Source organism: Ictidomys tridecemlineatus, chromosome 10 (genome assembly GCF_052094955.1).
Source record: "Ictidomys tridecemlineatus isolate mIctTri1 chromosome 10, mIctTri1.hap1, whole genome shotgun sequence".
In the NCBI taxonomy this organism is placed as follows: Eukaryota; Metazoa; Chordata; class Mammalia; order Rodentia; family Sciuridae; genus Ictidomys; species Ictidomys tridecemlineatus.
Window position 1 is genome coordinate 48,629,034 of NC_135486.1, and position 26,994 is coordinate 48,656,027.

The 26,994-nt window shown below is 34.7% G+C and overlaps 1 protein-coding gene across 6 annotated transcripts; it reads right to left on the reverse strand.

Annotated features, from left to right (window-relative positions):
• On the reverse strand, positions 1-26,726 carry Taf1a (TATA-box binding protein associated factor, RNA polymerase I subunit A). Of its 6 annotated transcripts, none has more exons than XM_078022861.1 (11): positions 26,628-26,726; positions 25,464-25,596; positions 22,253-22,422; positions 19,368-19,481; positions 17,680-17,878; positions 12,112-12,242; positions 10,369-10,527; positions 5,455-5,521; positions 4,600-4,723; positions 2,744-2,898; positions 1-490 (listed from the first exon to the last, which is right to left on the reverse strand). In XM_078022861.1, exons 2-11 carry the CDS (start codon positions 25,582-25,584, stop codon positions 378-380), a joined length of 1,353 nt encoding a protein of 450 aa, XP_077878987.1. In that variant the 5' UTR covers positions 25,585-25,596; positions 26,628-26,726; the 3' UTR covers positions 1-377. The 6 variants fall into 6 exon arrangements, with proteins under 6 accessions (XP_077878987.1, XP_077878988.1, XP_077878990.1 ...); XM_078022862.1 differs by having other exon boundaries at positions 25,464-25,586; positions 26,624-26,718; XM_078022864.1 differs by having other exon boundaries at positions 26,624-26,713.
• Positions 26,727-26,994: the final 268 nt, after the last annotated feature.

The following is a 26,994-nucleotide window of genomic DNA, read 5'->3' on the forward strand; positions in this document are numbered from 1 at the left end:
TTCATTTTGCACCACTAGTTGTATTTTATTACATAACAGCAAGAGGCAAGTTACCTGCAAATAATAACTGCTTCAGAGCTATATTCTCTAATTAAACACATTTATTTTTTCACTTGGAGAATCATTCCATAAAAAACGTTTTATTTTACATTACAAAAAAAGAAATATGTGTGTGTATATATATTTACAAGGAACAAAGGCAGCGGCATTATTTTTCTAGTTATAACTTACAGTAAAAGGAAATACAAAAATACTTTCTATAGTCATATAAATACTTTCTATAGTCATACTTTCTTAAACTATCAAATAAATACGTTTAGTAACAATCTACTGCTACTACAGTGTGGCTACAACTGTGAAATAACTAAAATTTAACATCAGACTCCTGGATTTACAATACTGTATTTTTTCACTGATTTCTTCATCCGCTTAATTTTCTTCTTTAACACTTGATGATCTTGTTTTAAAATATACCGAAAATATCTACAACCTAAAAAATAAAATGAGCAAAAAATTTTAATACTTATCATTCCAATTTTTAAAGTACATGTGTATAGTTTGAAATTTTTGCTTCAACTCTATATATACCTGTATGGCCCACACATATTCTAAGAGCTGCCACCAATGAAATGTATTACTTCATAAAGATGTTTTTGATCCATTATAATTAAGGCATATATTTTAGCTTTTTTCCTTCTCTTTCCCCAAACCCTATAGTGATATACACATTATTATGTGTATTCATACATTAAAGGAACACTCTCCAAGATCAAATTAGTACTACTTCCCTCTCAACTGTAGCTTCTAAGTCAACAAAAGAAGCATTTATCACAGTCAGAAAAAGGTAAACAAACTACAAAATACACCTCTTTGTAAAGAGAGCTTAACTAGCAAAGCAACCAAATAGCTGAATTTCAACCAGAAAAGGTCCCTCCACAGAGCAAGGGGCCCATCTTGTTTCTCATACAGCATGGGGAGAAAGCTAACATACCCCATTCTAAGCACAAAGCAAAAGCAGACCACAAGCAGAATTTGAGTACTGTGGTGTAATGATGATAACCAGAACAAGAGGGAAAAAAAGCTCAGCTTTTGAATAGATTCACTCTCTCCACACTAACACCCAGACAGGAGAGATGTGCCCATTTTCAGGCATAACAACACCTGATATTCCTAGACAACTTCAGAATTCATAAAGCCCTTTGATGTGATGTTCACTTGATATTTCACAAAGGACAATCCAGTGTCCAAATCCCTTTGGACAATCCCAAAGGTTAATTGCTTGACCCAAGTCACATGACGAGTAGAAAATGAGAAAGTTAGTCCGGGTCTTTGGACTCCAAATTCATAAAGTAGAAGAAGATAACAATCTAAATAACATTTATGTTCCTTTTCATCCATGCATTAAAAATCCATTTTTTTTTGAGAGAGTGAGGAGAGAGAGAGAGAGAGAGAGAATTTTTAATATTTTATTTTTCAGTTCTCGGCAGACACAACATCTTTGTTGGTATGTGGTGCTGAGGATCGAACCCGGGCCGCACGCATGCCAGGCAAGCGCGCTACCGCTTGAGCCACATCCCCAGCCCTTAAAAATCCATTTTAAAATTACTTTCTAAAGCCCTTTCTTCCTATAAAACTAGTATTTTATTAATTTTAGTAACCATCTGAAACATATATTAAGGATACATTGTTGAAAACAATATAAACCATAATTCAAAGTGAACTGAAGAATCTCTTTAGGACACCTTAAACTCCCTAGCAAAATATATCTTACTAGTTGTCATCATACACATCATTTCTGTACATTTTGTAGCAGTTTCATTTCAGTACTGGCTAACTTTTAATATTTCAGTAGTACAAAGCCGGTACGAGTTTTATTGGCCAAAATATTCCATAAAGAAACAATCAATTTCTCATTCCTTTTAAGAGGACTATTTGACAAGTTAATGGGAGGTATTCTTAAGGAGAATTTTTCTCCTTACAGGAACATTTAAGTATATATAATACAGATCTAGTAAAGAACAATGAGGTATGAAAGAACATTCTTGATTAGTAGACAGTCTCAGTAAACCTATGCAACAAGGCCAAGCAGTCAGTGATTGTGAAACAGTCTTGCATGGTGCATCTTAATGCCCCCAACAACACCCAAGTCAGAGCATGAGAAATAATCACAATCAACAACATGAAAGCACTGTTTCTAACCCTAGGGGATTCCTTATAAGCACATTACCAGTTCCCAACTCATGATCCACTCTTTTTTTTTTTTGAGAGAGAGAGAGAGAATTTTAATATTTATTTTTTAGTTTTCAGTGGACACAACATCTTTGTTTGTATGTGGTGCTGAGGATAGAACCTGGGCTGCACGCATGCCAGGCGAGCGCGCTACCGCTTAAGCCACATCCCCAGCCCATGATCCACTCTTTATGTATTTTTGTTGTTGTTTGGGGGGGTACTGTTGATTGAATGCAGGGATACTCAACCACTGAGCCACACACTCATCCCTATATTTGTATTTTATTTAGAGACAAGGCCTCACTGAGTTGCTTAGTGTCTCGCTTTTGCCGAGGGCTTTGAACTTGCAATCCTCCTGTCTCAGCCTCCAGAGCCATTGGGATACAGGCATGCATGCCCAGCTCAACAATTATTTCTTGAGCACCCAGAATCCTTATGGACCACACTAGATAAGCTCTACAATGAAAGAATGGTCATATTCAAAAGATAAAATTAAAAGAAAACAAAAATGTACCTTTTCCTAACAGTATCCCAGCTACAAAAGCTTTCTCACAGGTCAAATCTGTATCTTCCTTCCAGTCACTTTTTGCCCAAAAGTAGCTGAAGTGAAAGGTTGGCCACCAGCTTTTCCTGGAACTCCATTCTTCTTGAACCCATGCAAGACGATTCCTAAAAACAAAAATGTCAAAAGGGAAGGTCAGTAATGGGGACAAATCTGTACATTAGAATTTGATTTTAGCTAAAGGAAGCTATTTCCAGACTAACATCAGCAATAACATAAAATCAAATACTTTTTAATTCTCTTTGATCTCCACATTCTAATTTCCTCTTAACTAAATAGCCAGTTCATTACAGTAAAGTGATGCCGTGATTCTGAAGTAAAAATCCTTTAAATTTCAGATATTCCATCTACTATTGATCTTGAGCAGGTTGCTTAACCTCTCTGATTCTCAATTTCCTTGAGGATAAAAAATGATACTTATTTCATGGCATTGTTATTAGGACTAAACTAGTCCAGTAGTAATAGCAGGTTTCACATAAAGCTCCTTTTACAGTATCTGGTACATAGCAAATGTTCAATAAATGCTTTAATTATTTAAAAGTTACTTTAAAACCTTAAATTATATGCTACCAAAATTTAATTAAAATGACATTATATAAAATACATAAATACATGGATCTCACAGCTTAAGAGCAATGCTAAATGTTCATCAATAATTTGAGGATATACTTCTTTAGCACCTGTATGACTCCTGTGGCAAAACTTCTAGAAATTTAAAAAGCAAATATTATGTTTCTTGGCTTTCAAAAGCCCTATGGTAGCTGGGTGTGGTGACACACCCCTGTAATCCCAGAGGTTCAGAGGCTGAGGCAGGAGGATAGCAATAAGCAACTGGGTGAGAGATTTTGTCTCTAAATAGTATACAGAATAGGACTGGGGATGTGGTTCAGTGGTCAAGTGCCCCCTGAGTTCAATCCCTGGCAAACCCCTTCCCTGCAAGCAAAAAAAAAAAAAAAAAAAAAGCCCTATGGTTTAGCAGGGGTTTAAACAGTCCTTTATATTTGAAAGGAGTTTACATTGAGTATACGATCTGAATGCTTGCCCACCCTCCACAAAAATTCATGTTAAAACCTAATCACGGGCTGGGGTTGTGGCTCAGAGGTAGAGCATTTGCCTAGCATGCGTGGAGCACTGGGTTCGATCCTTAGCACCACATAAAAATAAAATAAAGATATTATATACACGTATAACTAAAAAAATAATATAAAAAAACCTAATCACCACTGGAAAATAATTAGGACATGAGGAGATGAATCATGACCTAAATTAATGATCTTTTAAGAGAAGCCTCAGGCAATTGCCTTGCTCCCTTCCACCGTGTGAGGACACAGGGAGAAAGAACCCTCTATGAACTGAGAATCTTGTTCTTTATCAGACAATGAATCTGCTGGTACCTTCACTTTGGACTTCCTAGCCTCCAGAACTTGTGAAAATAAATTTGTTATATAAAAGCCACCCAAATTATGATATTTTGTTACAGAAACCCAAATAGACTAAGATACACATTTTTTCCCCAAGATCAGTTTAAGTCTGAAACAAGTTTCCACTTACCCTGGGTACCTTATACAACTAAAATTAATATATAAACAATTTTTTGATATCCTTTATTCTGCGAAAAATAGGTAAAGTTTTACATATCCAGCTCACAATGGACTTACAAGATGTAGTATTTGATAGTACACAGTATCTGGAGAGAATTGTTGTATGTTAAGTTTGTGACTTTGTATTTTCTAGCTTCTGACACTCAGAAGAAAAGGGCTGAAGAAATCCAAAAATACAAGCAAATAAATGCTGTGTTTATTACTCACTCCATTAAGAGCTGTCTCAGATATCTAGCCAAATATTTCCATGCAGTTATGTTCTTAGTGCATCCAGCAAAATCCAGGACTCCAAACAATACTTTCAACCCCAATTTACGGAGTTCTTCTTTTTCTGCAACATTCATAACAGTTCAGGTTTAAATAAGGTATTGATTGAAGAAGTGCATAAAGCTAAAAAGGTATGTACAGCTGATGAAAATGAATTATGTAAGCCGTCTAGTTTGGTTAATGGTTTAAAACAATTCATTATGCTCATACTCCTGAAATAAATCAGAAGAACGCTCAATAATATCAAACATGCTAATGAGGTCCAAGTGTTCAGTTTGATCCTTATATTGATTATATGCACTAATTCATATACTATGGAGAACAAGGGTTAAAGTCCCTGCCCTATTTTACCATCTTTGGAACATTCTTTTCCTTTAGGTAAAAAACCGATGCAATCTTTGCACTGATTTATTTGGATTAGTGGACTGATTTTCATCTAAGAAGCATGTTATTTTCTATACTGAAGCCCAGGAGACATTAAAACAAAGTGAAATTACATAAATTGAAGGCAATTTTCTTTTTCCAATTCGGAACTGTTGTTCTATAGCAGGAGTAGTCAAACTTCTGTAAAGTGTCAGATAATAAATATTTTAGCTATACTAGTCTCTATTACAACCACTAGTTCTGCCATTATAGTGCAAAAGCAGCTATAGAAAATACATAAATAAATAAGTTCTAATGGAACTTGATTTATAAATACAGGCATGGGGTCAATTTCTCCACTGGTACATAGTTGGTTAATTCCTTGACTTTAGCTTATCTGTACAAAGAGGCATAAAACAAAAACTTGTTTACCTGATTTTCTAAGTAACATATGGAATTCTAACATCAGTCTATGCGAGGGTACAATCTGATACAAATTCTGGAAAAAAAAAATCTTGTAATTTATACAAAGACATTTCTCAATTTCAGCTTACGTTCAAATAAAGCTCTCATTGGTTAATATACTCTCAGTAAGTTAATCAAGGATTTAAAAGATATTTTGCTTTTATCTAATTTTAACTTGGGTATAGAAAGTATTCTCAGTAAATAATTTTTTTAAATAAAAATCCTGCTAACATGATAGACAAGATTATCGGAGGAAAACAGATGGGGAGAATTCTTAATTTGCATCTTATACATAGCTACAATATTTACCACACTTAAAATAATTTATTTTCAAAAGCAAGGACTGGGGGGGGAGAAATCACACAGAAAATACTGATCAGAAGAGATCACAGATTACAAAGTTTTATATACACATTACATATAAAATATTATGAAATGCCTTTATATAATACATAAAACAAAAATTCAAAAAGAGGCAACAATTTTGGAGACTGGACTTAGGGACACAGTACCCTAAAGTTATTTGGGTAAACAATTTAACAATTTTTTTTAAGTATTTATTTTTTGTTTTAGGTGGATACAATATCTTTTTTTATGCGGTGCTAAGGCTCGAACCCAGTGCCTCACACATGCTAGGCAAGCACTCTTATCACTTGAGCCACAACCCCAGCCCACAATTTAACAATTCTTCTACACCACAGGAACAAATTTAAAGGTTTTCCTCTCTGAAAACAAGGACTGTTTTTATGAATATGCAAAACCCCCAAATTTTAAATTCTTTCTCATTCAATACACATAATACTAAACAAATTCACTGTCTTCTTTCCAAGGTACTTTGAACTTAAAATGAAATAATTCCCAACAACACAAAAAATAGTTTGTTAACTTAATAATTTGTAAAAGATCAATCAACCATGTTCAATAATAAAGATCAACATACCAGTATCAGAGAATATTATTAAAACTTGGTTCCTACCAAAATCACATTGTATACGGCTCAAGTCACTTAGTTTTAACTTTTTATTGAAATATATGTACTAGAAGGGTATAAGTCCTATGACATTGAATAAATCATCACAAAATTTAACACACAGAGGTGACCAGTACCAGGTCAAATAAAAGACCATCAGAATTATAAAATTTCTCCATCAGGAAGATTCATAGGAAAACTGGGAATGGAACCACCATTTGACCCAGCTATATCCCACTCCTTGGTTTATACCCATTTTCTGCCTTTTCCAAGATTCCAATTATAGTATACTATAGAGACACAGTCACATCAATGTTTATAGTAGCACAATTCACAATTAGCTACATTGTGGAACCAAGCTAAATGCCCTTCAGTAGATGAATGGATAAAGAAAATGTGGCATATATACACACACAATGGAATATCACTCAGCATAAGAGAGAATAAAATCATGGCATTTGCAGGTAAATGGATGGAGATGGAGAACATCATGCTAAGTGAAGTAAGCCAATCCCAAAAAAACAAATGCCAAATGTTTTCTTTGATATGAGGATGTTGATCCATAACAGGGAGTGGTGGGGGGAGCATGGGAGGAATGGAGGAACTTTAGATAGGGCAAGGGGAAGGGAAGGGAAGGGAGGGAGTATGGGGATAAGAAAGGCAGAGGAATGAGATGGACATCATTACCTAAGTACATGTATGAAGACACAAATGGTGTGACTCTACTTTGTGTACAACCAGAAACATGAAAATCCTGCTTTATATGTGTAATATGAATAAAAATGCATTCTGCTGTCATATATAACAAAATAAATATATTTTTTAAAAAAATTTCTCCATCAACTTTAAAAAATTCTTAGCCATTAACTGTTCAAATACATATATATTTTTATTATTATTTGTTTTTGTCCCATTTTCTGCCTCCTCCAAGACTCCAATTATAGGTATCAGATGTTTTCACCAAGTCCCCAATACAATCTTTTTTTTAATTTTTATTTTTTTAGTATTTTTAGTTTTAGGTTGGCACAATGTCTTTATTTTATATTTATGTGGTGCTGAGGATTGAACCCAGTGCCTCATATATGCTAGGCAAGCGCTCTACCACTGAGCCACAAACCCAGCCCCCAATACAATCTTTTTTGCACTTTCCACCTTTTTGCTCTGTCCTTTAGGCTGCTTTTTCTACACATTACACTAACCCTCTCTTTTGTTATACCCAATCTGCTATTAAACCCAACAATTTGAGCTCTTAGATCCCAATACTGTACTTCTCAAAAGGAAAACAGCATTTCTCCCTAAGTCTATCTTGTCTTAAGAATAAATGTTCACCCTACTGATTTCCTAATCGACTTTTAAAAGAAGACTAACAGATAAGAATTTCTGTTAGACATCTGTATAGGCTGAAAAGAACCTTTCTTCTTTCTCCTCTAAAACAGCAGATTAAAAACTGACCACTGAATATATAAAGGACTACTATAGGAGATTGGGGTGCAGTTTACAGCACCCATAGTATATCTAAGGCCCTGTGCTTAATCCCAACACACAAATTTCTACAATTCAATACTCCAAAACCAAACAATTCAATTCAAAAAAGGGTCAAGGACTTGAAAAGTTTTTTCTCAGCAAGAGAAACAATAAGAGAGGTAAATAGGGAGCCTACATCATGGGAACAAATTTTTACTCCTCACACTTCAGATAGAGCCCTAATATCCACAGTATACAAAGAACTCAAAAAATTAAACAATAAGAAAACAAATAACCCAATCAACAAATGGGCCAAAGACCTAAACAGACACTTCTCAGAGGAGGACATACAATCAATCAACAAATATATGAAAAAATGCTCACCTTCTCTAGCAGTCAGAGAAATGCAAATCAAAACCACCCTAAGATACCATCTCACTCCAGTAAGATTGGCAGCCATTATGAACTCAAACAACAACAAGTGCTGACGAGGATGTGGGGAAAAGGGTACTCTTGTACATTGCTGGTGGGACTGCAAACTAGTGCAGCCAATTTGGAAAGCAGTATGGAGATTCCTGGGAAAGCTGGGAATGGAACCACCATTTGACCCAGCTATTGCCCTTCTCGGACTATTCCCTGAAGACCTTAAAAGAGCTTACTACAGGGATACTGCCACATCGATGTTTATAGCGGCACAATTCACAATTGCTAGACTGTGGAACCAACCCAGATGCCCTTCAATAGATGAATGGATAAAAAAAATGTGGCATTTATACACCATGGAATATTACGCAGCACTAAAAAATGACAAAATCATGGATTTTGCAGGGAAATGGATGGCACTAGAGCAGATTATGCTTAGTGAAGCTAGCCAATCCCTAAAAAACAGATACTAAATGTCTTCTTTGATATAATGAGAGCAACTCTGAACAGAGCAGGGAGGAAGAGCAGGAAGGAAAGATCAACATTAAACAGATACAATAGGTGGGAGGGAAAGGGAGAGAAAAGGGAAATTGCATGGTAATGGAGGGAGATGCTCATTGTTATACTAAAGCACTCATAAGAGGTTGCGAGGGGAACGGGTAAATAAACAAGGAGAGAAGTGAAATACAGTAGATGGGGTAGAGAGACAAGATGGGAGGGGAGGGGAGGGGGGATAGTAGAGGATAGGAAAGGTAGCAGAATACAACAGTTACTAATAGGGCATTATGTAAAATTGTGGATATGTAACAGATGTGATTCTGCAATCTGTATTTGGGGTAAAAATGGGAGTTCATAACCAACTTGAATCTAATGTATGAAACATGATATGTCAAAAGCTTTGTAATGTTTTGAACAACCAATAAAAAAAAAAAAAAACCAGAATACTTGGAATAGACATCTCTACAAAGACGATAAATGGCCATAAAAAGATGTCCTAGCATCACAAGCCATTATTATGAGACACCACACTATTGGAATACAATACTACTAGAATAGCTACTATCAAAATGAAAAAAAGTTAAAGAGTTGGCAACAATGTAGAAAAAAACGAAAACCTCATGCATTGCTGGTAGAAATGTAAAACAGACATAACTAAAATGACTATAACCTCCCCAAAATCTAGAATATCAACATAGATGGTGGGAATGTTAATGGTACAATCATTTCAAAAAAACAGCTGATGGTTTCTTAAGAAGTTAAATATCTATTTTCCTTACTTAGCAATTACACAGCTACCCAAGAAAAACGAAAATATATGTGCACTCACAGAAACACACAAATGTTCTTAGCAACATTATTCGTAATAGTCAAAAAGCCAAATGTTCATCAAAAATTTAATGTATAAAAATGAAGTATTACTCAGCATTAATAAATTGCTAATACAACATCATGGCAAAAACTCAACAACATGCTGAGTAAGAGAAGCCAGACCCCCCCACAAACAAAAAAAAGTATAAAACTAAGATTACATTCATATGAAAATCCAGAAAAGATAAAATTAATCCATGATTTCAAAAAGCAAACCAGTGACTGCCTGAAGGCAGGAATATGTGGGTAATGGGTTGTGAAATAAAGAACTTTTGGGAGTGACAGCAATGCTTTATATCATATTATTATGAAAGTGACATGGATATATGTTAAAACATATCCAAGCATATGCTTGCAATAAGTACACTTACTATATATAAGTTAAATTTCAATCGTTGATTTAAAAAAAAAATGCAGAATTCTCCAACCAGAGTGGCAAAGGGTTTCTAAAACACAGATCCTCTCTCCTCAGTAGAAGTAGAGTGTCTTCCTAGAGCCTGCAGAGGGAGCAACTTTCTCTGTATACCTCAGCATACCATTCGTATAATGTCATTTTCTATGAGTGCTATAATATAAAAAGTTAGAAAACAATAACCCCGAAATGTCTGAACATAAACCTCCAAAACTGTTCAAATAGTGAAATAAAAAATCTATACCTTAAGCACACTTAACAGTTTCGCTCTTGGTGCCTTTTCCTTCTTTAGAAAATTGTATAAGTATATATGGGCATTCGGATTTGATGGGAACTTTTCATCATAAGCATAATTAGTAAGTATCTTTCGGGCTTCATCTTGATCACCATAGAATTCCAACATCTATATAAAATAAGTTATAATATCTTAGCTGAATTTTATAAGATACAAAAGATAATACACAACTTTACTGCTGAGTACAAAATTGACAAATAGTACCACAGAAGGAACATGCTTCCACTAGCATATATGTTACATCATCTATGAAAAAAAATCACCTTAAAATGGAGGACTATAAAGTTCATTTTTCCTTATGCTATTTTGTTACTGAAAAAAATATAGTAATTTCAACATAAGAACTATTCCTATAAGAAATTCATGTCCTCAAAGCAAGAATATATATAATTTGGGGGTGGGAGGGCAGGGATCGAACTCAGGGGAACTCGGCCACTGAGCCACATCCCCATCCCTATTTTGTATTTTATTTAGAGACAGGGTCTCACCGAGTTGCTTCACACCTCGCTTTTGCTGAGGCTGCTTTGAACTTGCGATCCTCCTGCCTCAGCCTCCTGAGCTGCTGGAATTACAGGAGTGAAATCCCACCTGACCCAGCTTCATGGCAAACATATTAATGACTAAAATATGATGCCTACTAACCTCAGTGCCCCACCTATAACTTTAGTCACAAAAGAGTGCATAACAATTATAGCTTCTTCCACTTTGTTTCCATCTTTTCACGTTCAGCACTTTAAGAACTCAAACTTTCAAAGAATGATTTATTTTGAAAATTTATTCCTATTGTTCAGTATCAAAGCCCTCTGACAAATGACTTTTTTAAAAAAAATAATTTTAGTTGTAGACACAATACCATTATTTTATATATTTACTATTTTTTTTAAATGTGGTGCTGAGGATCAAACCCAGTACCTCACACATGCTGAGCAAGCACTACTACCGAGCTATAACCACTGCCCACAAATAGCCTTTTTACAATGACTGTGAGATGATAGACAATCTTCATAAACTTTCTAAAAGCCATTATTCTTCATCTCATATATTGTGACCTAGTTTCAGATTTTTTGTTCATTTCTTTTTATATCCCACCAAATCATAAAAGATCTTTCAGCTTTTAAGCTCAACAAGAATAATACAGAACAGACACTTACAATTATATTGTTATTTACTTTGTAGATATTTGGCTATCTTTCGGGCTTCATCTTGATCACCATTTGGTGATCAGTCATTTGGTGAAGGCCCAGATAGTTTATCCACTAATGAAAAAAAAAAAAGTAACATCAACAGCTTATTATTAAACAAAATGCCAGGTGCAGTGATGCACACCAGCAATCCCAGCAGCTTGGGAGGCTGAGGCAGGACGGAGTTCAAAGCCAGCCTCAGCAAAAACGAGGTGTTAGCAATTCAGTGAGACCCTGTTTCTAAATACAAAAAAGAACTGGGGATGTGGCTCAGTGGTTGAGTGTCCCTGAGTTCAATCCCTGGTACCTGACACCACCTCCTCCCCAAAAAAACTCCAAATATTTAGACCAAGAAAGAAATATGCCATACTCTTTTTCTATTTATTTAGTTAGATTTACAATTTTCTCCATTAAATTTCCACCTGATCAATAAAGATAATTAGAAATGCAATCTCTGCATAGGCTTAAGACAAAAATAAAACCAATAGAATTTTATGAAAAGTCTACTTACCTCTACATAACTCTTCACAAAAGGGTCCCAAACTCCAGGAGTTTTAATCAATCCACAAATATTTACAGATGTCTTCCAGCTATCACTGAGCATACTTTGGGTTGCTGAACTGTATGCATAATCATTTTCATCTGCCCGAAGATAAAAAATTTTTTAAAGTCATTTGGTGAAGGCCCAGAGTTCAACCCCCAGCATCACAAAAAACAAAAAAGAGAGAGAAAAGTCGTTTAGTATTGAGAACTTCTGTTAAGACAATAGTAAACTGAGCTGTTGTTAAAAGAATAATACATCATGCTCAAGTGGGATCTATTCTAGGAATGCAAGGTTGGCTTAACAACTGAAAATCTATTAATGTAAATAAAGACCTACTGATCTAAACCAAATCAGTAGACCAAAGAACAAAAACTACATGATCATCTTGTGACCATCAACAATCTAGGAACTTTCTACAATCTGATTAAACAGTATCTATGAAAAACCCACAGTAAACATGAAATTTAATAGTGATAAATTGGATGCTTTTTTCCCTAAAATCAAGAACAAGATAAGAATGTCCCCTCTCACTATTTCTATTCATTATACTGGAGGTTTTAGCTAGGGCTTACAGCAAATTATAGAAAAGACATCTAGACTGAAAAGGAAAACTATATTTTTTGTCTAGAAAATTCTAAAATTCCATTAAAAAATTATTAGAATTAATAAATGAATTCATCAATGTTGCCAGGTACAAGATAAATACAAAAAATGAATTTACAATGAAGAAGCAAACAATGATATTTAGGAAAACAATGCCATTTGTAAAAGCATCAAAAACTAAAAATAAAAGGTGTAAGTTTTACAAAAGAGATGAAAAGTTCCATCTGAAAAGTAATATTGTTGAAACAAATTTCAAAAGACCCAAATAAATATAAAGACACCTCAGATACACAGGTTGGAAGACTACTATTGTTAAACTAGTCTACAGAGTCCTATAATTCCTATCAAAACCGCAGGTAAAATTTTTGTATACATGGACAAGCTAACTATAATTTATATGAAAATCCCAGGGACTGAGAATAGAATAAAAAATTTTTAAAAAGAACAAAGTTGGAAGATTCATACCATGACTTTACAAATTCATTACAAAGCTACAGTAAGCAAGACAGTATGATATAGGTGTAAGGAAGAAAATACATAGATCAATGACAGAAAACTGAGTGCACACAAACAACACCTTCATGTTTATGGTATCTGATTTTCAAGAAGGGTACCAAGGCAATGCAGTAAGAAAATACTTGTTTTCAACAACTATGTTGGCACAACTGGACATTCACATGCATAATAATTCAGTTAGATTGTTTCCTAATTCATATCACACACAAGAGTTAACTCAAAATAGATTAAAGACCTAAATGCTAGAGTTAAAATTATAAAACTCTTGTAAGTGAAAATCTTTGTGTCCTTGAAGTGGGCAATGGTTTCTTGGATATGCCAACAAAACCACAAGCAACAAAAGCAAAAGCACATAATTGGACTTCATCAAAATAAAAAATAAAAAAAAATTGTGTGTTTCAAAGGACATCAGCAAGAAAGTAAAAAGGCAACCTACAGAATAGGAGAAAATATCTCCTATTAAGAGACTTCTGTCTAGAACATATAAAGAACTCATGACCCAATAACTAAAAATTAATGGTTTAACCAAAGTATATGCAAAGATATAAATTTCTCCAAAGATTATACAAATAGCTCACAGGCACATAAAAAGAGCTCAACATAATTAGTCCCTATAGAAATGCAAATCAAAATCACAGATACCATGGACTTTAGTACCCTTCCATTGATAATGGTGGTAATTTAAAATAGTGCAGCTATTTTGGAAAACAATCTAGTGCTCCTTCCAAAGGTTAAACATAGTTATATAATCCAGAAATCTCACTCTTGGGAACATATTCAAGAAAAATAAAACTGTACATAAATATTCACAGCAATATTTTTCAAAAAGTAGAAACCACCCAAATGTCTATCAATTGATAAACGTGGAATGGTTAAAATGTGGTATCTCTATACAATGGCATGTTATTCAACAACAAAAAGGAATGAAATACAGTTACTTGCAATCTTAAAATCATTATGCTAAATGAGCACATATTGTACAGATGGTTCCACTTGCATGAGATTCCCAGAATACATAAATCTCTAAAGACAGAAAGTAGATTAGTGGTTGCCTAGAAGCTTATGAAGAAATGGAGAGTTCAGGGTTTCTTTCTGGGGTGATGAAAATGTTCCAAATTTAATGGTGATGATGATTACTGGGCAACTCTATGAATATATTAAAAACTATATGCTTTAAGTGGGTATATTTATGTGGCATATAAACTATATTCTCAATTTTCAATAAAGCTATTATTTTTTAAAAAAATATGAGACCACTATACCCAATAAACTAACAGATATAAAAAAATTCTGAAATTAACAAATGTTAAGGAACATATTGACAAAAGAAAACCCTAATCAGATTATCAGTGGAATATAAATTGGTACTACTTTGGAAAGAGTTTAGCATATTATATATTGCCATGGTTTTTGTTGCCCAAAGACACACTATGATTACTGGCTTGGGCCTCAGTGTGTACTATGGGAGATGAAAACAGTGGGGGGATGGAGCTTTGTGGGAGGTCCTCAGGTCCTCAGGCTAATTCTCATGTAACCTCCTGTGTTCTGACAAGAGGATTGTTAGAACAGAAACAGCCTGGCTCCACCCTCCTTTTCCTTGGCACTCATTCAAGATGTGACCACTTGCTTCTACCTACTGTAGAGCCACTCAATCTTGGACACTGAATCTCCAAAACTATGAACTTAAATAAACCTTTTCTCTTTGTAAAGTTAACTTCCTAAGGTATTTCATACAGTGACAAAGATGCATATACTTTATGACAATTCTACTCCTAGCAATGCATGCTTATGAAGGGTTAATTTCAAAGCAGCATTAAACTGTAATACACTAAAGGCCATCAATAACAGAAAGAATAATTAGTGTGACAACATACATTTTAGCAGTAAAAATAAACTAGAGTTACCTTCAACAATACAATTGTCTTAAAAACCAATGTTGAATAAAATATGCAAGGCCCAAAAAATAAACACAGTAAAAAATTTATATATAGGCAAGAAATTCATATATAAGCAAAACTAATTTTGTTTACCATTTAAAGAAAAGCAAGAGAATGAAAACCCTAAAAGACCTTACAATGATTTTCGTGATACAGAATGGGATGAAGGATGATCAGGAAAGCATACATAGAAAACCTTTACATTAAGGTGACAGCAATGCTGTGTTCCTTAATCTGGATAGTAGTTAGAGGAATGCAACTTTAAACTTATGCATTACAGCACTCATTTATTTCATGTTTTTCTTGTCTACATTATATTTCATAACATTAAGGTTTAAACAGCAACAACTAGTAGAAGCACAACATAATACCACAATAAAAACAGATGTTGATATTCTTTTCTAAGTGAACCAATATGGACTCCATAATGCTCCATACAGTATCTCACCTTCCTCTCTTGTAGCCAGAGAACAAAATGTCAGTTGCATAAAAGTACTGAATCTAGTCATGAGAGTGACAGTTTAAATGTCATATTACAATTGCTTTAGTCAAATATTTGCTCAAGTTTTTTCTAACCATGTGTAATAAAAAAAGTAAACAGTGATTATAAAACTCACCTAATCAATTAATATCAACAAGCCTTTTTAAAAGAAAAATTTATACCAGAAATGATAGCAAGGTTAAAATAAAGGAAAAAAGAAAATTATATCAGAAATGATAGCAAAGTTAAAAGAAATAGAAGACAAACATGTGACATCAAAAGATGGCTTAATCTAAATAAGAAGATACAGCATAAAATATACCTGAAAAAACTTAGAACAATTAAAAAGCAAGAGATGAAAAGCCAAATGACATAGGCTGAACAGGCAGCTGATATAGAAGGTTTAAAGTATTATAAATCAGGTGCCAGGGCAGGTTTCGAAGAATCTTAAAGGACAGAGGGTATGACAGATGAAAAAACTGCAAAAAATGTCACAAGATTAACATTAGGGCCTTCCAGAAGAATCTTGGGAGACAAGAAGAGGTAACACAAGAAGAAGGATGGGAACTGAGATTAGTGAAATCTACATGCCTAGGGACAAAAGAAATATTACTTACTACATAAGGATAATAAGAAAATAGTGTTTATCACCTATAAGGTGATAAATACCAGGGCTAATATTGGGATGAAGGATGTGAAAATAGGAAAGACTTAATTCTAGAGAAGCTATGGAGGAAAAATACACAAGGGAAAGAAAAGTGCAGAGAATCATGTAGCTTCAAAGAATGTATATCTGGAAGTAGGAGAGGATGATATCACCAAAGAATGTTAAGAGAAGGGGAATTCAGCTTGAGAACTGAGTGCCCAATTTTTGGTATGGCCAGTAAATCAAAAAAATTGCATTATAACCTTTGTACAGAAATTACTTTTTATCTTGCCCAATTTTTGGTATGGCCAGTAAATCAAAAAAATTGCATTATAACCTTTGTACAGAAATTACTTTTTATCTTGCCGTATTCTTTAAACGTTATTCTGGGGAACAATAATATGGAACAAACTAAACTCTACTCTAAACACACAAGAAGAAGAGTTTATTACATGCAATAATGGCTGCTAAAGAAAATTTATAACCTTTCTCATAAATTCAAAGCCTCTCTCCTAGATCAAACTCTAACCAGCTCCTCTAAGCCTAGTCCCTCTTTGGACTATGCCCCAATCCTGGCCTACCTATAAAGACTTTAAGAAACAGATAATTTCTTTTCTTTTTTAAAAAATATTTTTTAGTTATAGATGGATGCAATATCTTTATTTCATTTTATTTATTTTTATGTTGTGCTGAGGATTAAACCCAGTGTCTCACATGTGCGAGGCAAGTGCTCTGCCACTGAGCCACAACCCCAGCCCCAAGAAACACTAAGATAATTTCTAATGCGAGGCTATATCCCTAGGACAACCTTAGGGCTCCTTAAAGGGTATACTCCAGGCTGCCTAAAGAATTTAGTTTGTTCTAGCCAACACTTCTAAAGATAAGGCTCCTGACTCTTAACCTCTGTGGGAGAGTATATGCCTCACCTGCATAAACCCAGTTAGTAAATCCAGATGGGTTTCACATGGACTACCCTTCTTTAGAATTTTTCACTTTTCTTACTCTACTCAAGGCACTGTCATCCCCCCCCCCTTTTCTATTTAAGACACTGAATTGCCTCTATAAAACTGCAATGGAGCTTAGCTCTTAACCTACTGAATGTGTTTTCACCACTGAGGTCCAGCTGTTTACCTCTGACCAAAATTTTAAAAATCATTAAAATGGTCATGAATTTAGCAATGAATCATCTAATTTATGACCAAGAAGTTTTATGATAATCAGAAATATCATAAAGGATGATCAAGAATTTATCTGAATGAAGTCAGTAGATGGATTACTAGATTACTCCTTAAAATACCTTCTGCTCTTCAGTCTCTTCACCATAAGAAAATAATTTATTCATATTCACTCACCAAGCTTTGACAATTCAGCTTTCTTTTTGGACCACGTATAATACTGCAAAAGCCCTTTGTAGGCCTGAACAAGGTTGATTAATATTTCCTGGGAAGACGATTTTTCACCATATCTCCATGTCTCTGCCTGACTTAGATTTCTGTTTGCATCCTCAAGCATTCCATGATGCATAAGGTACAATGCATGTTGTAAGGAGATCTGCACCAGTAATAAGAAAAAGCCCACTGTCACTGAAGTCATTAAGATAACCATTACTCAAAAAACACAGTAAATATATGATGGACTAAGTACTTGATTAGATACGAAAGATAAGACACTGTCCCTGTCATCAACAATTTCAACCTAACAAAGAAGAAAGACAGATGAAATGACACTATGTAAATGAAAGCTAAATTATGTAAACTTACAAAGAGAAGACAGTACAATAGTGAAAAAACAACAATAAAAAACAGGGGTTTTGAAGACAGTGTCCTGGTTCATATGCCAATTAATGCTAAATAAATCTGAATAACTTATTCATCCTTTTGTCTGACTTGTTTTATGAGGCAATTCTTAATCCTTCAGAAGGGTATTGTTAGGATTAAAGGAGATTTAATTTTAATTTAAAAAATTAAATGAGATTTAACTTTTGCATACTACTAATTCCTAGTTTGGGCTACAGTAGACAAGCAATAATATAACTATTTTAAATATATTAAATCAGCTCAAAAGAAAACATCTTAACAGGGAGTGTTGGAGAATGATGTCAATTCCAATGGAAAGGAAAGTGCATGCTTCCACTTATCTAAAACATCTAGAATGGGCATATTCATAAAAACAGAAAAGATATTAGAGACTGTCAGTAGCATGGGGAGGAGGAGAAAATGGGAAACTATTGCTTAATAAATATAAAGATTCTGTTTGGAGTGATGGAAATGTTTTAGAAATAGTGGTGATAGTTTACAACATGGTGAATATAGTTAATACCACAGAACTGTACTTAAAATGGTTAAGATAGCATGTTCCATTATATACAATCACAATTTAAAATTCCAGAAAACAGGAAAAGTAAAAACAAAACAAAATTTAAAACTAGCTACAAAGTAAATATTTTAGGCTTTGTATGGCACATGACTTCTTCATAATTACTCATTTTCATTAAAAAACAGCTATTGACAATATAGAAATGAATGTGTGTGGCTGTATTCCAGTGAAACCTTATGGCCTTGAAAAATAATTAAAAGCAAATTATAAAATTTTATTGAAAAGTGCTCTGTTAGTTAAAAAAAAAGAGAGAGAGAGAGATAATCTTGGAAATGTCTCAGCCCTTTTGGTAATACTTTTAATAAAACATATTAACTTGGAGAGAAGGTTCAATGCAAATAGGAATTAAAATGTTTTTACACATTCAAATTCCCCACTTGTTTCGCTTTTTCCAAAAATACCAACTCAGCACAAATAACTTGCGCAAACAGTAGAAGCACAACTTCAACATCTGATGGCAGCCAGAGATAAACAAAGAGGAGGTATTTCCCATCAGACAACATGGAAGGTGATCAGAAACTAAGGAATGGCTGGCACAACACTGCTTTCTTTCTTATTTATCCCAGTATCTTACCCTTTCTTCATTATTGTTTACACTGATACAAACAATTCAGAAAACAATATGAACACTGAAAATATAAGTTCACAAAGTCTATGTTCTTACCTTTACATAATTCAGGACACCAATATTTTTCATCCGGTCAGCAAAGGTATTGAAAGTCTCCACATTGCTTTTGGGGTGATAAAAGAGAATTTCACTTCCAAGCCTCCAAATAACCTGTCAAAGCAGAAATTATTACCCAATGTAAAGTCCAACCCTGCCTTTATTCTATTTTTCCTGTAAGTTTTGTTTTTCTGATTACATATAAAAACAACCTAAAATTCCTTTCCCTAGATATCATAATTATCTGTTATCGTACTTTACCCAGTAAAACTAACGTTAGATCTCACATGACAAAATCTTTTATAACAGTGCCATTATTAGATTAGCAGTCTAAAAGAGGAAGAGGCAGCTAAGATATTATTAAGTATAAAACTTAATTAGTGGGGGTGGGGATGTGGCTCAAGCGGTAGCGCGCTCGCCTGGCATGCGTACGGCCCGGGTTCGATCCTCAGCACCACATACCAACAAAGATGTTGTGTCTGCCGAGAATTAAAAAATAAATATTAAAAAAAAAAATTCTCTCTCTCTCTCTCCCCTCTCTCACTCTATCTTTAAAAAAAAAAAACTTAATTAGTATAGGAAGAATAAGTCAGAAACTAGGTTTTGGTAATATTGGCTTCTTAACTGGTCTCAACCTCATCTTTATTCTCAGCAAAGTGAGTGCAACAGACTAGTTTCTTAAGATCTTATCAATATTGAGTATACTTATTCCAATATTTACAACACAAATTTAAGAACTATCATCAAATATAAACAAATTTTAATAAAAAATATTTTCTCTTCAGATCACCAATCCTGGTGAAAGAACTTGGGAGTTCTTTTTTCATGGAAGCAAATGTCTATTTCTCTTACCCCCATTTAAAGTACTTCAACCATATCAACTTTAAAGTGAACTTCAAAGTCAATTATTTCTGGAAGGCACACATTGGTTGTTTGGTACAATAACTTCATATTCCCAATTAAAAAAAAAAAACAACAACAGGGCTGGGGCTACAGCTCAGTGGTAGAGCGCTTGCCTTCCATGCATGAGGCACAGGGTTCAATCCTCAGCACCACATAAAAAATAAACAAATAAAGGCATTCTGTCCATCTGCAACTACAAAAAAAAAAAAACCATATCAAGACTTCATTGTAGAATATCAAAAGTAGCATTGAGGAGCTTAAAGAAACTTGTAGAGGGCTGGGGAGTAGCACAGTGGTAAAAGCACTGCCTAGCAAGGCAGGTACTAGGTTTCATCCCCAGCACCACCAAAACAAAAACTTAAAGATTATCCATTATCTATAGTTACCTACAGTTGTTCTTAAACCCAGTCATAAGAAAGAATTACCTGGGGCACCTATTAAAAATAAATATTCTAAGCCACCATGCCCGTAATCCCAGCAGCTTGGGAGGCTGAGGCAGGAGATCATGAGTTCAAAGCCAGCCTCAGCCATTCGGCAAGGCCCTAAGCAACTTAGTGAGACCTTGTCTCAAAATAAAACATAAAAATGGCTAAGCCAGTGGTTAAAAGCCCCAGGAGGACGGTACCAAAAATAAATATACATACGTACATATGTATGTACGTATGTGTGTGTGTGTGTGTGTGTGTGTGTGTGTATATATATTATAGAGAGAGAGAGGGGGGGGGGGAGAGAGCGAGAGCGCGCGCGCACGCAATAGATAGATAGATAGATATTTATTTATTATTTGGGTTTTTCTTGAGGAAGTATTGGGGATTTAACCCAGAGTGCTTAATCTAAGTCTCCAGTCCTTTTTATTTAGAGACAGGGTTTCACTAAGTTGCTGAGGTTGGTCTTGAACTTGCAATCCTCCTGTCTCAGCCTTGAGCTGCTTGGGATTTCAGCTGTACTCCACAGTGACTGATGGAATCTGTATTTTCAACACATGCCCTAGGTAGTTCAAAAGGATTCAAACAAGTATGTGGAAGCCACTCATTTAATTTCTTCATTTTATAAAACAAAATCTGGACAATAGAGAGGTATATAATGCCTCTCTGTAATGTAAATCATTACTAATGATTTACAGATATATGTAACTTTAGTCCCTAAATTAAAATTTGTCAATAATTATATTTTCTTTTTACACACACACACACACACACACACACACACACACACACACACACACACCAAGTAGCATGTATGTATGTACTATTTGGTATTTTTGGTTTTGGCTCCATTAGACTGATGCACTGGTTACTATATTAGTAAAAGCACCTGAAATAGTTAAGTAAAGTTATTTGTGGAGAAACTGCTTTTTACTCAACAAATTTAGCAATATATGCCAGGCACCATTTCAGGCACTGTTTTACCCCTTCCCTCAGAAATGTACATTTGACATGGAGAGACACACAAGAAACAAGAAACATAATTATATTGACAAGTATTACTGGAAAAGCGTGAGAAGGACATGGAGTTCAAGAGTGCCAGTTCAAAGTAGGAATAAGAAAGCAAGAAATGCAGTTGTAATTTTAAGTAATCAAGGTAGACCTCACAGAGGTCACAGAAAAGCGGTCATACGGAAGGGCAGACATGATGATAGCTGAAGAAAGATCTTTCCAAGTAAAATAAATAAATAAATAAGGTAAAGATTGAGGCAGAATATGCCTGGCTTATTCTAATAAGAGCAAGGCTAGTAAGACTGGAAAAGAAAATACAGGTGAGCAAGTAACAGGAAATGAGATTAAGAAAAGAAAAGGTCAAATGGGAATGGGTGAGCACATCACATAGGAACCCTGATTACAGTGTTTTCAGCAGAGGAGTGAATGAGGACTTAAGGTTTTAAAAGGTTCACTCTACATCATTAGACATTAGGAAAACAAAAATCATTTTAAAACCACGATAAGATATCACTTTAAAACCACCAGGACTCACACTTTGTTTACCTCTGGTGCAGCCTGCTTTTTGTAGGTGTCTGAATCTTCCAAGGTCTGCAAATAGCTGTACATATACTCTGCAGCTTGCTGCCACTCGTGCTTCAGAAGGGCTTCTTGGATAAAATTTAAACAAGCACTTGTTGTCTGAGCAAAATCTTTCTTCTTTTTCCCTCCAGTCACTGTAAAGATGAAGGATAAGGGTCATCCAGTGACTCCAATTCAACTATTACAAAGACTTAATTTCTGGTAAATAGAACAGTAGGTATTACTTGACCCAGTGCATCCCCAAGTATCAAAGTCAACTTCATTTGAAACAAACTCTTCCACACATACTGTTTTTTTAGCAAATTTCTAAAAATCTAAATTACATTCTTGGGCTACTACAATCACCAGATCCTTCAAATCTCATTCAATCATCCTTTCATCTTGGCATTAAGCAATTTTTTGAACAAGAGAGTAGAAAACAAGTGCATAACCCATGGAGGAAATGGGGAGAATCTCTCAATAAGATCCCCAAAAGCACAAGCCCTGGTAATTAGAATAGGTAAAAATCACCAGTCACCCTATGCAAGCATAGTCTTTATTATCCACCAATATTCTGAAAATTCCAAATAAACGTGTTTATTTTTACAGTACTAGGGATTGAACCAGGAGTATTCTACCACTGCTGAGCAGTTATAGTCTTTCTTTCTTTCTTTCTTTTTTTTTGTTAGACAGGTCTTGCTAATTTACTTGCCTAGGCTGAATCTCAAACTTGCCATCCTCTTGCCTCAGCTCCTAAGTATCTGAGAATACAGGCATGTGCCACCTCACCTAGCTGGGCTTTTATATTTTAAGTACCAATTTCCCAGTAACACAATGATATTAAATGCAAACGAAATTAAAACAGCTAGAGACATTAGCATTTATATCCCTTAAGTATTAGCAATTCCTTTAAGGATATCTGGACTTAGTTAACAACCTCATTATATAAGTGACTGGTTACTATGCTTTCCTTCCTATACAACTACCAGACCCCTCTAGGCTAGCAGTCTTCTAGCTGAGTACTCTTACCCAGTAGAATCTGCAAATTGATTGCTTTAAGAGGACCTATTGGTCTATTGTATTTGCAGGGTATACAATAGACCAATAGGTCCTCTTAAAGCAATCAATTTGCAGATTCTACCTCCTTGTATATTGTTTCCTGAAATTAATCTCCTAGAGTGCTATGCCCATAATCAAGGTCTCACAATCAAAATCATTACATATTACCTGAAGGTATTTTCAACACATGATGAAAACTGAATGATTCTAATATTTACTTTTGCAAGTCAAGTGATTCCCAATTCTTTTATCAAAACTGTAGAATGTTCTAATAATTTTAAATAGACCATGTAATTTTTTATGAGTAACTCATCAGTCGAAGATTTGATACTTGCTTAACTAAACTCCATTCTACTTCCTTATGTGACTAAAGTTTCTCAGAGTTTACATTCATTAAAATATAGAATTAATGCCAGATGTTTTCTCATTCTAAAGTTAACATTCTTAATGATACATGAAGTAACTGGGGTAAGATTAAAAAATTAAAATTTACTTGAATACTTAAAACACATATCTCAACCCACAAGAAATTTTAAAACTTAAAAATTTATAGGACGTTAAAAATAAGTGCAAATACAGACATACTTTTACTGCAAAACGTACTACAAAAAACAGGAACAATACAAAATTTCCATTTATAAAAAGTTTTTTCATTGAATGTTTTAAGGTTGGCAATGGAAGGACATTACATCTCTGCTATTTAGATTCTACCAGATCTACTTTTTAAAGTAATATAATTTAATGTAATTAAAACACCATCATGTGCGGGAAATTTATCTCTTGCAACTGATAAACTTTTTAGAAGAAAATTTTTAAATTGTGCAAAGCAGTACACAGTTAAAAAAAAGAAATATGACAGTGGAAAAGGTCAAAGACTATATTGATCTAGGTACATATAAATCACTAATAAGGTACATATAAATCACCTTGGGATCTTGAGCCTGGCTACTGGATGTGGTTCTGAAACTAGCAACATTAGAATCACCTAGAAGCTAATTAGAAATGCAGAATACAATGCCCCATCCAGATCTCCAAATCAGAGGCTTCATTTAACAACACCTATACTCAAGCTGTTTAATCAGCAACAATCCCTGGCAACTAGCCCAGAAAACTAACAAAACACAATTTCCTTGAAATATTCTTTGTTCATCTAAAGGAATATTATACTCAGGTTAAGTTCCCTTCATCTCAGTGGTTAGAAGTGAATGCTCTAAAATCAGATACACATGATTCTTAATAGCAATACTTAAGAGTATAAATTTGTGAAACTCAGTTTCTTCATACTAAAATGCCTAGCACATAAATTTACTGAGGATTAACTGAGATCATCAAATAAAAAGAGTAAAAATTTTTTTTAATGGGAGCTAAACTTTAGGATTCTTCATTGAAATAACTCATACCTATTCCAAACTGAGAATATTAGTTACTTTTTTATCTTAATCTAAAAATTTCTGGATTGTACAGAAAAACAGCCACCTTTTCATCTGATAAATATCGCTTGACCAGCAAGTTTCATTGCAGTGATATCTCGGGTGGCAAACTATACAAGAAAGACAAATGCCAAAGTAAATTTGGAATTAATCCTAGGAGCCAAGGAATCACTGCCAAAGGGGAAAGAAGGCTGGGATAAGAAAGACATTTTGACGCAATAAAGAAAGTGTTGATTCAAACGTATTCCTGGGGTTATACCACCCAACATGGCAATGTACAAATAACTGATTCTTGTATATATCTTTAAGGAATTTATCCTATAGAAAATTTTACTTGTATTTACATTAGATAAAAATGAGGGAAAATATTATTTTTTTGAAAGCTATGTGCTTCTCAAAAGAAGAGACTATATCTTCTTCATGTATAAGTCCCCAATATTTAGACTTATATATTAGATATTAGTGCTCAGAAAGCACTGCTGAAAAAAAAATGTGGCTGCAACATAATATAGACTGTATATTAATTCAAAAGAAAAGGATTCTAAAAGAAAAAAGAATATTTCTTATGATTCCCTTTCTGCTTATAGTCAAAACAAGAAAACAACTTAGATATTCTTAAAAACTAAACCAGCATGGTTCATTTTGTATACATATTGAATCTATACTTCCTTGCACTAACGTTAAAATGGTTCTGTTATTTTACTTACCTACAGTTTCTAAATGCTTCTGAAGCCAAGGAAAATACATTCCTGTACCAGTGAGCACAGATGTTTCCACCTGGTCATCCTCTGAAATGGTCTTTGTCAATTCTTCACTGAAATCACTCATACCTATTCCAAACTGAGAATATCAGTTACTTTTGGTATATTTTAATCCACAAGTTTCTGAATTGTACAGAAAACAGCCAATAATAAATATGACTTGAGCAGCAAGATCCATTGCATTGTAGGTTTTTAAAATTATATATATATATATATATTATATATATATATAGTTGTAGATGGACACAATACCTTTATTAATTTATTTATTTTTATGTGATGCTAAGAATTGAACCCAGTGCCTCACACATGCTAAGCAAGCACTCTACCCATTTAACAACTCCAACCTGCAACTGGCAGTTCTTTTAAAGTAAAGAATGAATTTGCCAAGGCCTGTATCCCAGCAGCTCTGTTCAGCTCAGTAGGCTAAAGCCAAGTGGATCACAGTTCAGAGTTAGCCTCAGCAACTTAGCAGGGCCCTAAGCAACTCAGTAAGACCCTGTCTCTAAATAAAATACAAAATAAGGCTGGGGAAGTGGCTCAGTGGTTAAGTGCCCCTAGGTTCAACACCTGGTACCCCCCCCACCCCAAAAGCATTTAATTATGTCAGAAACAGCCAAAATAAATAATCCATTACTCAACTATTACTATGTTCCAAGCACATAAAGATATTTCTCCTTAATTTAAAAAAATTCAAGCCTAGAGAAAGAAACAACAAAATGCAAATAACAAATACAGTACAAATAGTAGTAGCTAATATATATTGGATCTTTACTACATACCTGGTCTATTATTTAATTTGGGGCTAGGGATGTAACTCAATGGTAAAGTTTGAAATAATATGTGACTCTGAATGCGACCCAGCATGTACTTTGAGGAGTTATAACACAAATTCTCTCTTTTCAAATCCTCAAAAACCAGAATCGGTAACACAGGGTTGCCACAGTAACCAAAGCTTCTCCAGCTTGCTCCCATTTCCCACAACCCAAGGTTTTAGAGCATTAGGAAAAAAAAAAACTCGGAAGAAAAACACAGTTAAATCCAAGCACACCCTTTTTGTCTTCTAAACACGGAAGCTCGCAATTATACTCGCAGCACTCACCCACCTACCGCCGGGGCTCCGCAGTAAACCGCCTCCCACTCCAGAAGAAAGCTCTCACCGCAAATTGTTAGCGTGCGCTGGCTCTGAGCATGCCCAAAAACCTGCCTTGGGAGCATGCGCAAAACCTAGCCCCGCCCCAACTCCTCCTTTGAAGGTGGAAATGGAGTTGCCCGCCCCTTGAGCCGGTACCGGCTAACGGAAGTGAACCAGGAACTAACTATAGGATGCTGCCTTCCCATTTGTTTGGCTAGAGATTTACATCATTCTGTCCCATCCAGAAGGTGTAAGATTTCCATTACAAATAGAGATTGTGGAGAGGGGACGGGGCTGGACTAAGGGAGTAAGATGTCACTTTACCTGGTGGTCCTTTGGGAT